We start from the raw sequence: 14244 nt of genomic DNA on the forward strand, positions 1-14244 counted from the left end.
GATTGACTGTCTTACCATCTTCTGAGTACCGTGTTAATTTATGGATCAGTTTATGACCAAGTGCAGTATTTGTTGTAACTCGTGTAACTCGATTGCTCTACCTGCAAAATTGTAGCAGTCTGTAAACATTACTATTTTCTTTTCCTACACCAAATTTAAGTGGTTTAAGACAAAATCTATCCATATTTGTACCAACCTGGGCATTAAAATCTCCTAATGAAAGTACCATATCTGTACCCTTACCTTAGACCCTCCTGGTAAATTCTAATGCCGTATTCTTTATCTTTTTTTACCATAGGCATATTCAGATAAGTAAGAACCAACACGACGTCATGTGACTTGCTTGACTTTACTGAGCTTGTAAGAAAATATTCAGGTTTTTTTCAATACAAACTATTGGAGAATGCATCTCATAGTGTGAATTACCCCTTTTCTTTTGGCCATAAGCTAGATGAAAGAACTTATGGCTTGTATAATTCACTAGCTCAATAAGAAGCATTCTGGCAAAAACAAAAACAAAGCATATTTAATGTAAAAGTTTTCGAAGGTCTTACATTCCAACGTCTTTAAGATTACTGAACTGATTTAAATTTTTATGTTTTTTTTTCTCCTTTCCTTTTTTAGAATGAAGATAATATATCTCACCTCGAATGGGAGACGTTGCGCATTCGTTTGGTCAAGGCTGCCTCTCTCGAAAAGCTAGTTGATTCATTAACATCCGAGACTGGTGAACTTGAGTCATCGTTTGTCAACATATTCCTAGCTACGTACCGAACATTTGCCAGTTCACGGACGGTTCTCAGACTGATAATCAAGAGGTTTGAGAGGCTTGAAAAAGATAGAGCACGCATAGGAGATAGCCTATATGAAGCTTCAATGAAGACACTGCGTCTCGTTCTCCATGTTTGGCTTGACTCTTACCCAGAGGATTTTAAGACCGATCCTCAGTTTGAGTTAATAAATGAGCTTCTTGATTTTTGTACGTCTTTTATGCCAGATTGTGAGCTAACTCTTAAAGTAATGCATAAATTAGAAAAATTTAAAAAGGAGATGAGTGAGGTAGGGGTGCATTCATTTGATCGTATCGTATTCGAAAGCAATTTGAATTGCTCGTCAGCCTTAAGTAATGAACTGCCAGACTGTGATAGTACTGTCTCAATGTTGCTAGAACTGCCAGAAAGACATATTGCAGAACAGTTAACCAGCATTGACACTCAGCTATTTAGAAAGGTTGTACCTCATCAGTGTCTTGGTGCAGTTTGGTCAAGGAGAGATCGAGACCGGTCTCGCTCCGGTAGTAGAGCATCAAGTAGAGGTCCTCGATCTGCCAATCCCCAAGACGTTAGTTCTGTAGTAGCTACTGTAGATCAGTTCAATGCTATATCATATAGAGTCATCAGCACAATTTTAGTGAATACTGAACTTAAGCCATCTCAACGTGCGAAAATAATTGCCAAGTGGATTGACGTAGCACAAGAGCTACGGATGTTAAAGAATTTTTCCTCACTTAAAGCAATAATATCAGGGCTGCAGTCCAATCCAATTTTTCGGTTAAGGAACGTGTGGGCAGCTCTTGCACGTGAGAAAGTGGAAGTGTTTGAAGAACTTGCAAGGCTTTTTAGTGAAGAAAACAATCAAATAACCCAAAGAGAATTATTAGTCCGCGAAGGAACAGCTAAATTTGCTGAAACTGTTGGTGAAAACGACCGTCAAATTGTGAAAGCTATACAAAAGCAAGCTAGCAATTCAACTATTATATTTGGTACTATTCCTTATTTGGGCACATTTCTCACCGATCTAACAATGATTGATACTGCTATGCAAGATACTCTTTATGACAACCTTATAAATTTCGATAAAAGAAGGAAAGAGTTTGAAATACTGGCTCAGATAAAACTCCTCCAGGGTGCTACCAAAGCTTACAATTTTACAAATGACGCAACTTTTCAGAAATGGTTTGATAGTATAGTTGTAATTGATGAAAAAGAAGCTTATGATCTATCTTGCCAAATAGAATCTCATCGCAACTCTCTATGCATTGAAAAGCGAAAGAATAAACACAAAAAATCTGCCTCTATAGCCAGTACATCTAGTCTGTCAAGTAGTCCTCGTCATTCAGATGGCGACACTTTATCCACGGAGAACAAACTCTTTCCAAGGCTTTCATCGTCTTCTTCGACTAGCAGTATACCTTCTCTCGAGTCTTCTTTAGCAAGTGGCAATAATAGTACTAGTCTTAACGAAAGTGGCTCTAAAACATTTATGAATAATCAAGCTAAAATTGATGAATGTTTTATTATTCGTGTGTCTTTAGAAACAAATTCCAGTGAAGTAGATGGCGTAAATCTTTACAAAGGGGTTCTAGTGAAAAACAGTGATAGAACTCAACAGGTTATACGGTCTGCAATGTTGAAACATGATTTAAATGGGATTCCAGAAGATTATTGTTTGGTGCAGCTGACGCCTAAGGGAGAGATAGCCCTCCCCACTAACGCAAACGTTTATTATGCAGTAAATACTAGTGTTCCGTTGAACTTTGCCCTGAGAAAGAAAATTGACAAACAGGAATCTGAATCCTCTCCTATTTTGATAAGCTCCCCATCCTTGCAAAGGGTAAAACTGCCAAAGGACGAAAAAGGAACAGTAAAAATTAAGAAGAAGTTGTTGGGCTTCGGACACTAGAGAAATTTTTGCTAGACAATTTTTAGCATTTATATATAACCGAAAATTGTAACTAGTCAAGTCTCTTTTTTACTAGGAACTAATTATACCCCTTTATTGTTATAAAAATTATCAATGAAAATTTTCCTAATCTTGATAAATATAATAACATTTAAGCTCAGTCTTTTTTTCTAAAATGTTGAGATTTTGACTAAAAATTCAGCCCTCTGCATTGCTAGGGAAAATAAATTTTCCATATTTCATTTTGAATTTTTTTGTCAAATTTATAATTTATATACATTTTTTTTAATCTAGTAAAACCGGATTGTACTTTCCTAAATTTGAAACTCAGAGCTTATTTTGTCTGGATCCCTTATTAATTTTTCATTTTTCTGCCCAGTTTTTAGTATTACCCGCAAGGTCAAAGGCATATTTTTGAAAAGAAAGCTAGTGGAATTCAACTTCAATTTCTTTTTAAAATAACGCTGCAAAGCGTACGAAAAATAATTTTTCTTTGGGTAAATTTGGATTATACTATTGTAAATTTGAAAGACTCAGGAATTTATGAATTTATAGGAATTTATGAGTCAGGAATTTATTCATATCCTGATTCCATTTTAATTGTATAATTTTGTCTGCCCAATTTTAGTATTAATCTGTAAGGTCAAAGACATTTTTTTGGAAAGAAAGTTAAAGGAGCTCAACTTCTAATTTTTCTACGGGAATTTAACATTTACTCCCTTATATATCTGCCATAAATTAACACTGCAATACATTACAAAATATTTATTTTCTTTGGGTGAATTTGTTATATTGTCCTACTTGTAAATTTGAAAGACTCGGGTAATTAATTTAGTTTATTCATATCCAGATTCCAACTTCAAATTCATAATTTTGTTTGTTCAATATTTAATGTTAGAAGCATAGATCCCTTAAACTTTTAATTCTTGGGCGCAGATAAAGGGTAGATAGAAGACTTTCTTTGTTTTAAGGCTAAAATAATAATAGTACGCTTGGCCGCCTCTTGCTACTAATTGGATTAGTAAATGAACAAGTTAAAGTTACGGACTGTATCTTTATTCTATTACGTTTTGAAGGTGCTTCGTATGCCTTACTAACTTAACAGTATAGTTTTTTCCGAACCTGCTTTATACTACAGCCTTTCTGTTACCATCATATTTTCCCATGGGATGCTAGATGTCACTGAACTTCTTTTTTTTTGACGGAATGAACTTGAATTTGCTGTTTTTTTAGTTGTCTATACTCCAAAAATAAAGACATGTTGTTTTATCTTATCTCAGGACAAACGAATAGTTTTATCATAGTCTTTTTGTTTGCATATGTCGTGAATCTATTTTGTAGAAAGTCTAATAATCATCTTGGAAAGGTACTTTTCTGAAGTTTCTACATTCTGTATGTTATTAGGAACAGACATGATTTATGTGGAGTATATATGTTTTTTGTTTTTTTTTATGGGGGGGGGAAGGGGATCCCCAGGCGCTGAAGTTAATCTCCAAATTATTGTTTTCGTGGCTTAAACCCCAAATAAAAGCTAAATGGCGGAAGTTTTTTTTCAAATTCGAGGTGGGGGGGGGGGTAAAAGTATTTCGTACATTCACCGGCGAATTTCAATATTCTGAATTTCGAGCATTCACGGCAATATATATATATATATATATATATATATATATATATATATATATATATATATATATATATATATATATATATATATATACATATATACAGATATGCAGCTGCCCTCTCTTTCCCAACTGGTACTGCTGTACTACAGGAATAAATATTACTTTTACCTACTGTTTAGTTAGAATAAAATCAATACGTCCAACCATGACCCCCCTCCAAAAAGAATGAAAGCTTTGCTTTCAAGTTGTCAGTTATTTTTTTTTGTGTATTACGTTCAATACAGTTATTTGTTATTTAATATGGATACAGTGCAATTTGCTCTCTTTGATAACGGGAATGTACAATCATATATTTGGTGGAATTTCGCTTTTTTGGTAGATATCGTTATGGATTATTATGACGTTAAATCATACATCTGCGCTGTATAGTTTATTATGATTCTTTTTCTCTATTGCGTTTCTATCTATTATGTTTCTGTTACTTGTACACCAGCATTGTGTAGTTTATATATCTTTGATTTTATTTGTAGGTTATAGTGTTTTTTTGTTTCTTTTTTTCTAATGGAGCTGGCATACTTTTCCTGATGTATCCAGTGTTTTCTCATTACAGTGCCTTTTTGTTGTGATTATTTTGATCTGATTGAGGAACAAAATGATAGTGCAATTCTAGTGGTAGCCTAGAGACAATTTTAATTTGTTCATAGAATAATACTCACCATTGTTCATATATATATATATATTCTTATAGTTTATCAAATCTTACTATTAAGTCGTACCTAAAGGCAGTTCTTGTCATTGCTCTTATGACTAACTTTGTTGAAGTGTTCGTCATAATAAGACCTAGAAGAGAATATTTTTATTCACTACAATAGCTTGAATCTAACATAAGCATACAATATAAATAAACATATGAAATAAAAATAAATAAAGGAAAAAGCTACAAATAACAACAAAACAAATATTAAAAGTAGTAAGTGATGCTTCAAGGTCGATACATTTAGATACAAAAAAATAGTCTGACAGAAAAATATATCACTTTGCTTAGGCGATGGCTAAAATGTCACCTTTAGCTTTTTCTATTGCTCTTAAATCGTTAGTTTTAACGCTACTTATGGGTACCCTAGACATTTTTTTAAGGGAAAGGGGTAAATTATACCACTTTTGTCTTTGATAAGTGGTATATTTATTTAGAATGTAATATTTTTAGTTCACAGATATATTTTGCCAACCCAGGAGAGCGTGCGATTTCTTCCAAACTACTCTTTTGGCTACTCCTGGTTCCACGACATGGGTGCAGGCAGTAGTTTTGGAACAGTAAGTTTAACCCTTTATCCAGGGTTTCCTACTTTTTGGTCCATCACTGTGTTCCCTCATCATCGAAAAATGGGTCATTTTTAGCCAAAACGTGTCCATCTTCCAATCTCAAAAACTAGAGTTTTTTTTTACCTATTGTATTATTGACCAAAAATATAATGAAAACGAAAAAAATCCATATAAAACTTTCGTACAAAACGACTTTGTATGAAAGGACGAAACTCATATAAACATGTAAATTCCTTATTTTGGAGAATACCTTTTACTCACGACATCTCTGTCAGAACATGAATGCTAGAACCCCCCCCCCCCCCCAAAAGCATTATTTTGGTGAAAAGTGACATTTTTTTAGCCGTAATATATGTCCAGTTGGGGAATGTTTCGTTTTATGTCGTAAATTTGCAAAATGTGTCCCTTTTATGTCCTAGATTTCTTAAATGTGTCACTATTTTTACTTTTTTATGACATTGTGTTCTGGCGCAGGGAAATGTGCCAGGTTGGCAACCCTGTCCCCATTCCCTCTCAGTGCAGATTTTATGTTAAGTTTTATAATTACTTAACTGAAGTGAGTAACAAAATTCCATCTGCTAACCGTAGGTACGATTTTGTATATTGATTCGAATTTCATATATGCATAGCATATAGTTAGGGCACAACATGTAACATATAGTTAACATATTATATAGTTATGTTCGTATATGCATACCATAAGCTATGTTATACATGCTAGAAAACACGGGTCCAAGATGTATTTTGTGCGTATCTCTATTTTGATAGAAACGTTTATTTTCATATAATATCTATTTTAATGAGCCCAGCTAAAAAAAAAAAAAAATTGCAACTTGTATTTAAGTAAGGAAAATAGAGTTGCTGTATCTTTGAAATTTTTCTATCCGAAAGGTAGACAGATCTATGAATTTTAAGCTAAGATTTTGTTCAGTGAAATTAATCTTTTTTTTGTAAAAGAATTTCCTGGAGTTACCAATTTTCATGAGTGTTTGCCTGGTTAGAATTTTTTTCTATTTAAGATCCTAATTTTTCATGACGAAAGTAAAACAGTTCAAAATAGGGATGATACCTTTTTATTGACAGTGAATAGATATAAAATTATTTAACTGGATATTTCGAACACATATACAGTGTTCATCATCAGCAGTAATGCTGCTGATGTTTCAGTATTCAGTAAAACTAGAATTCTGTAAAACTGAATTCTAGTTTTACTGCTGATGATGAACACTGTATATGTGTTCGAAATATCCAGTTAAATAATTTTATATCTATTCACTGTCAATAAAAAGGTATCATCCCTATTTTGAACTGTTTTACTTTCGTCATGGAAAGGCAGTGTGGTCTTCGAAGTTATCTAATTTTTCATGAACAGAAATAATAAAAAAAATAGGTCGATGTGAACAGTAAGTGACTCCCTTGGGAAAGTAATATGGGCAAAAAGCATCTTTTGTCACTAGTGTCACGGAACAGCCTGTAAAATAAAAAGTAACTAAAAAATAAAAATAAGACAATAAATAAAATAAAAATAAAGAATAGAAATAAAACGACTAAAATAAATGGAAAAATAAAAGCATAACTTAGCCTGCAAAAAGAAAAAAAAATTGTAAATGGTAGAATTAAGATTGGCCATGTTGGGGTTTAATTTTTGTAAAATTTTGAATGTGACGACTCCGACCCTATACACACTTTTTTTTGTATTAAAATCGCTGTTGTTCTTGAAAAATGGTAACCATGATTGTTTTTAAATAGACAAATAAATATTGGCAATTAATGGCTTTTACTGTAAACAACCCTTGTTTAAGAATGAACATTTTTTGAAGAAACTGCAGAATTGGTTAATAAATAATGGTAATAATAACCCTTAAACAGTTTGAAGGCTAATGTTTTTGCTTAGAAGAAATAACTTTTTCTTTGACCGTTTTTGAATTTTTCTTGGATCGTTTTGTGAAAAAAACAAAAAAAAATTAAAGATTTTACTACATCTTAATGTTTTTATCACTAATAATTTTTGATCATTAATGTTTTCATCATCATTTGCTCCTTCTTTTTCGAAACTCCAATTCTAGTTGCTTGTCTTCCGTGTGTCTTTTTTACTAGTTGCTTATTCTTTCCTTTTTTTAATTATTTTATTCCTTTATAATGATTTTCCTTTTGCTCACATTCTAATGACCACTTTTAACACTATTAAAAGTATTGTAACCTGATCCTGCCAGTTAAATAAACTATTTCAACAATACAGGAATATAAATTTGGTTCATCCCAGTAATTCTTTTTTAAAGTTAGCTTAAAATTAGCTTGTAATTCCGCCCTATACCACCTCAACATATCCAACGATCAGGCAAAGAAAGGAAAGAAAGAGATACCCCAAGAAATAAATTTGGGAATTCTGAGATAATTATTCTAGAAATGGTACACTTGCCTACTTTGCATGCAAAGAGAAGACCTAGAGTCAAATTAATGAGTTTTGTTTTCTTAAGGTCTCCCACAAAGTATTCCATAGAAAGTACTTAATGATTCCATGTAGCTCCATTGGTTCTCTCCACGCATATGTAAGTTTTCCTAGGTGGCTCCTCGTATTTCCGCAAGCGATTTTTTATTTTTCAACTGAGGTATTTACAGACTATTTCTTATATCTGTATGCTATTTATTTATTTTCGTTCACATATACTTTTACATGTTACATTTTTACATGGGTGGAAATTTTATGTTATGTTCGAGTGTAAATGTTCTCCTTTTCGTTGATAAATTTAGCATCAAAGTCCACAGGACTTTGAATTAATAAGCGTGTCTGTTAAAAAAATGTTACTTTATATTAATTAAAGGGTATTTTTAATCTCTTTTTTCGTTTGATGTGGAAAAAAAGTCGACGATTGAAAACAAGGTGGCACAAATTTTTTATTTTTTTGTCTAGCGTACATGTTTCTACTTTTTGTGTTTTTCACTGTTCTTTGTTTTCTTTTACTTATTTGATTTTTGTTGGGTTACTTTAGTAGCTTCAAGTGTACAATAAAATATATTTTTGCATTGATTTGTATTTGGATTAGTTGAAATATATCTTCTTGAATTCTCATGTTTAACCTTCTTCCATCCAATGGAGTATCTTAATAGTCCTTTTAAAAATCGACTAAAACTTCAAAAATCAATTTTAATGAAGACTATTTTCTTTTATTATTCACCATAAAATGTAAAATCCTGTCCCGAAAAAAATTGCAGTTACTAATGATGGTCCCAAAAAGACAATGAGGGAGGGGGATAATTCAAATTAATGCACGGCCGGGCTAACCTTGTCTAAGGTCAATTTGCACTTCCGAACAAATTAAGCCGCATTAGTATAATGTCTGACTCTGTATTTCTAGCACTTACATAAGCTAAGCCGAATTATAAATAGTTCTGTTGGTCTATTTAAGTATGTTAACCATTGCCTCGCTATCCCTGAATGTCCAAAAAAGTAAATCAGGTTCTTTGAAATCCCGACGAAAATTTGGGGACACAAAATTAACTGTTTTTCTTAGTGTTATTCTTTCACATATTTACGATGACTTTCAGGGAAATTTTGGAGGCCCCCCCCTCAAAAAAAGGTTAGAAAGGGGAAACACTGCTTGTGTCTAGGTATTGGGGCAAGATGATAAAATAGAAAAAGAATAAACCCACTAGATCATACTGACCGCGGTAAAAGGTTCATCCAAGAATGTTAATTCTCTACTGGGCAGAACTGACACAGCCTCACGATAGCAACCTCAGGTAGAATATGCAAGGTGAGTAGGTTTGACGTGCTGTATGCCCTCCCCCGCCCCGTCTTCGCACAGGGTTGTTGCCGAAGCATATTAATAGGTATTGAAGCTTCATGTGTGGAACTAACTTTATCAATTATAGCCCTTCTTTGATTATAGCCCTTCCCGCATTTTGTAAAAACATCAGCATTTCTAGAAGATTGAAAAATACTATTCTAGGTATTTTCAGGTGTTAATGAGACGTTGGTTGAAGAATCGTTGTTGCCCCACTCACTCACTCGGACTATCTGTCTTGGCTTTTTCTACAATTAGCCATGGCTTGATGACTACACCTACTTGATTTTAATTCAAAATCAACGGACTAGGTACGTCTCAAAATCATCATTGGTACGTGTACATTTTATTTCTGGAAAAGATACCCCAGTAAAAATGTACATTTTTACTTCTGGAAAGATGGCTACCCAGTGATCTTTCTGAAGTAGAAATAAAGGGAGTGCTTGCCAATTCCAAAGCGAATGGAACTGAATGGCGAATTATCGATGCCAGAAAAAGGATGGCAAACCACTTTATAGGTTTTATCTTTGGCTGATTATCTTTGGATGAGTATAATAAAGCATAGGGCTAGAGGCATCAAAGCTAGCTCTCAGGTACAAACAAAAAGTATATAATATTTTAAAATGTTAAAATAACGAATCCAGCATTCGGGTGGCAATGGGGTATGCACGATGACGTTCGTGGATACTAGAAGCCTGAGAAATTGAGGATAGACGAGCACAAGCACCAAATTGATTGATATTATGAAATTATTTTAATTGGACGTTTGTATTAAATACATTTGTCTGTGGTTTCAGGCGTCAAGCACTTCGCCTGAAGACCTTGGTAGAAGAATTTTTGTAAAAGTTGATAATGAGAGTAGGCTTTAAAAAGTTTCTTGGACAGTCATGAATTATTTGTGATTGATATGTGTTAACCAGCCATATGAAAAGAACATAACAGTCTTTTTTTGTTTCTGTTACTTAGCAAGATTAGTGCAAGCACAGTTTTTTTTTCTTCTCTTTTAAGTTATCATGATCAGCGGCCTGTAGCTTGATAACGGTGAAACCTCAAATTTTGTGAGTCTTGTCTGAGGTGAGTGAAATTTTTCAGCCCGGAAAAGGCACCTAGAAATTCTTGTCAGTAGGACATCTGCCAAACAAGGCTGTTAAGTCTCATTCGAACTTCGTGAAGAGTAAAAGCTAATGTCTTAATTATGTCTTTTGTCGGCCTTGACCGGTGAAATCTTTGGGAAAGGGTCTCTTGTTCTTGTCATGTAGTATCAGGACGTGTAGTAGAAGGGAATGTCAGATCTCAACAAAATTCTTTAGTAATTAAGAGTGAGTATTCCTAATTAAGCTTTTTGGCGAGTCCATATCCAGTACAACCGTGGGAAGATGGAATTAATTATTTTCGTCATCTTAAGATCAATCAGAGATGGTTATTTCAGCTCAGTCAACTTTTTTGGGAGGCAAGTTAAGTGTCCTAGTTTATCTTTTGGGCTTTTGAACCGGTTCATCGTCTACGGAGGGGGAGAGGTCTCAAAAATCAGTCATTAGAACGTAAACCAGAAAGGTGACAAGATTGGAACCAGGCTTAACGAGGAGCAAGAGGTAGTGTCCTTGTTAAATCTTTTCGGGGTCATGACTCAATAAAACTTCAGTACAGGAAAGGTAAATTAAATCTTCTTCATCGGGAAGTATGTCAGTAGGGAATGTTTGACCTAACCGAACATAGCAGGAAGGAGTAGATAGCGTCCTGGTTGTGCCTTTTAAATACGCTGGTTGTGAAATTTGGCCTCCCCAAAGATTTTGCTCTAGATCCGCCCCTGACTAAAAGGGTTGCTAAATCCCAGTTCTTGGTGTCAGGAATAGACTTGACATCTTTGGAGGAGAAGAAAGAGGATCTTAAATTCTTGTCGTTAAGCCATGTTCTAGAATAGGACGTAGGATCCCAACCGAATTCGGTGGGAAGTAAGATCAGTTGTTCTTAGTAGCGGCTTTTGGGTGTCTGGATGTAATTATATCTTGTAAAGGGGAGGGACGTCCATTAATTCTTGCGGTTAGAATATATACCAGAACAAGCGGCAAATGTCAATAAAAACCAAGAGCTAATTTTCATACTAATCTTTTTCTGTGTTTTGAGGCAATCCAACTCTATAAGGAAATGGCAGCATTCTTGTCATCCAAGTCCACCAAAATGGCTCCATGGAGTTAGATATGGTTTAAGTTAAATAATAAAAACGTACATTTTTCTGAACCTCCCCCTAGCAAACTTAAGCTTGAAATAAAAAGAAATCAGCTTAGTGTTTAAGTGTCAAACCAGACCCGAAACAAGCAAAAATCACGATGAGGGAAGAAATGAACCACCCCCTCCCTAAAAACAAAACAAAACAAAGACCTCAAAGCAAGAAGAGGGCGGTTTTATCAAAAAGCCACGGTATCCCTTGTGCTTTACTGGTAATTAGATAAAAAAATAATTTTTTTGAACTGAAAATAGAAGCAGCATTAAAACTTAATGAAATTGAAGTTAAGCTTGAAAGTTTAACATCATCAACATAATTCAAGGATTATGTGCAGAATTAGTCTTTGGCCGTTCAGCTGTATCCTGAAACAAGAAGAAATCACGATGAGAGAAGAAATGACCCACCCCCTCCCCCCCAAATAAACACAACGAAGACCTCAAAGCAAGAAGAGTGCGGTTTTATCAAAAGGCCACGTCATCCCTTGTGCTTTATAATATGAAAAAAACTTCGTTTTCTTAAAGAGTTAAAGAGGCTGCGTCCCAAAGTCGAACCTTAAAACGTACAGGCATTAGAAGAGGCAGTTGGGGGGCTGCCGCCCCCTAAAACCCCCGCTTTTAAAGACTCTTTTGTACAGGTTTTTTTTTTGTGGGGGGACTTCATTGTTACTAATTACTAGTTTCGGCGCAATGGTTCTCCTGTCCTCTTGTGTTTAACATTTTTCGAAGTTATTCCATTATTCATTCATTTCAATTTTTTGTTAATTAAAAGAGGGCCTTTCCGAAGCCAAGAGCGGGGGGTTAGCAAAAAAACAAAAAACCTGTACAAAAGAGTCTTTAGAAGTGGGGGGTTTGGGGGGCGGCAGCCCCCCAACTGCCTCTTCTAATTCCTGTACGTTTTAAGGTTCGACTTTGGGACGCAGCCTCTTTAACTCTTTAAGAAAACGAAGTTTTTTTCATATTATTTCTGTACGTTTTTCTACAATCCATGGTGGATGTAATTTAATAATTCCTGTACTCCTCGTAGAGGAAGTTGGGTGGCTGCCGCCCCCCAACCCCCCGCTTTTAAATCATTGTATAAAATAGAAAAAAAATAGATAGAATGACCGAAATGTTTCTTTTGCTCATAAGAAGCTAATATTCTGTTATCTCTCAAATGATAAGCAGTCCAGGTGTTAACAAAATTATACACTTTTATTTTGATCGCTACGTCCAAAAGCCTATAATAAAGAATTTATTCTAAAAATGCCTTCTCATATAGGAAACATCTTTAGGTAATTATAGTAAATTATATATTATTTATCTTATTTAGCAACTATTTATATAAAATAAGTAAATATCCACGTTTCATTAAATCGAGAAAAACTTAAACTTCTTCAAAACATTTGAAAATTCACCTAAAAATTGGCAATGAGCACTTAAAGGCTATAAAATATATACTTAAAGCACATTTATATCACACTTATTTCGGACATCGCTGAGGATTGCCCCAGTTGCAAAGTCCCCAACAGGGTCAAAAGTCAGTTCTTTTGGACATGTATCTTACAGCTCCAGTCAACTCGTGCACAATTTATAAATTTTTTACAGCTACCAGAATGGGGGAAATTGCCCACATCGAAGCATCTTACACGTCCATTCACAATCTTGACTTTTTCTAACTTATTTTCTTTAAAATTGTCAACAACTTCATCATCACTTTCATCATAATAGTCAGAATCACTTTCACTTAGGAGTGGATCTGGAGTGGGTTGGTGCTGTCTTTGACGAAGAGGTGAGTCATTGATTCTTCCTGGCAAACTTGGGCGTTGAAGACGAGTGAATGGCTGAGGTCGTTTTTGTATAAAAGGTTTCAAAACGACTTGTTCAGAACTTTGCACAATAGTCACACTAGGAACAGATGAAACTTCGGCACTTTCATCGATTATTTCATCGTTGTCGAGATCTGCTAAAATTTCGAATTGTTATATTCTATTTCAAAATTAAACTGCTACACACGGGTTGATTTTTATATGGATTTTGCATTCTCTCCTCAGCTATATTGTTTTTAATATCATCAGATTTTCTTGCATAAATTCAATCAAAAACTTATATTGCAAGTGCATTTTAAAGTCGTGTATTCATACACGGGTTGAAATGATAATCGTATTCATGTACGATGACATTTAACGTAAATGCTAACCTTTGCCACTTCCCCGCCACGATGAGGCGTCACTGTTTGTAATCTGTTGTGTGTTTGGGTTTTTTTTTGGTACTGATGTGCTGTGTCATGGTTGACTATGATTCTTAAGCTTGCAAGCTCTGACCGATGACAGACAACAGATTACGGGGAAGAAAAGGTAGTCTCACTGCCTAACCGCGGCAGATCACTGACGGTTTTGGTGTTTTTAAAAAAAGAGATGTGGACAGATGTTTCTAGAGAAACAGATTGTTTACGTTTTGTGACATTTGATGGCAACTGGAATCTGAAACGAGAATTAAAGTACTGTTAATGGCTGATTCACAGTTTCTGAAGTATCATGAATTTCATACCTGAAAAGTCTATTTCTGACGCGTTTTTGGCAACTCTTACTTCAGAGTCGTTACATTTGCACCATGAACCTTCCAGTGTT

At 34.5% G+C, this 14244-nt stretch overlaps 1 protein-coding gene across 5 annotated transcripts in view; it reads left to right on the forward strand.

Annotated features, from left to right (window-relative positions):
* The window catches only part of LOC136031463 (kynurenine formamidase-like), a 106386-nt gene that overhangs the window by 9306 nt on the left and 82836 nt on the right, over window positions 1-14244 (forward strand). Inside the window, exons 4-5 of one of the 5 annotated variants that reach the window (XR_010618514.1) lie at window positions 625-4048; window positions 9591-9721. The exons of 1 other annotated variant lie outside the window; for it this stretch is intronic. Coding sequence is in view for 1 of the 4 variants with exons in the window: in XM_065711081.1 (XP_065567153.1) it covers window positions 5595-5621 (27 nt within the window). In the remaining 3 variants the exon portion in view is untranslated. Of the gene's footprint in view, window positions 1-624; window positions 4049-4445; window positions 5622-9590; window positions 9722-10315; window positions 10490-14244 lie in introns of those variants that run through there. 3 more of the 5 variants (XR_010618513.1, XM_065711081.1, XM_065711084.1) reach the window with 3 other exon arrangements.

Source organism: Artemia franciscana, chromosome 9 (assembly GCF_032884065.1).
Source record: "Artemia franciscana chromosome 9, ASM3288406v1, whole genome shotgun sequence".
Lineage (NCBI taxonomy): Eukaryota > Metazoa > Arthropoda > Branchiopoda > Anostraca > Artemiidae > Artemia > Artemia franciscana.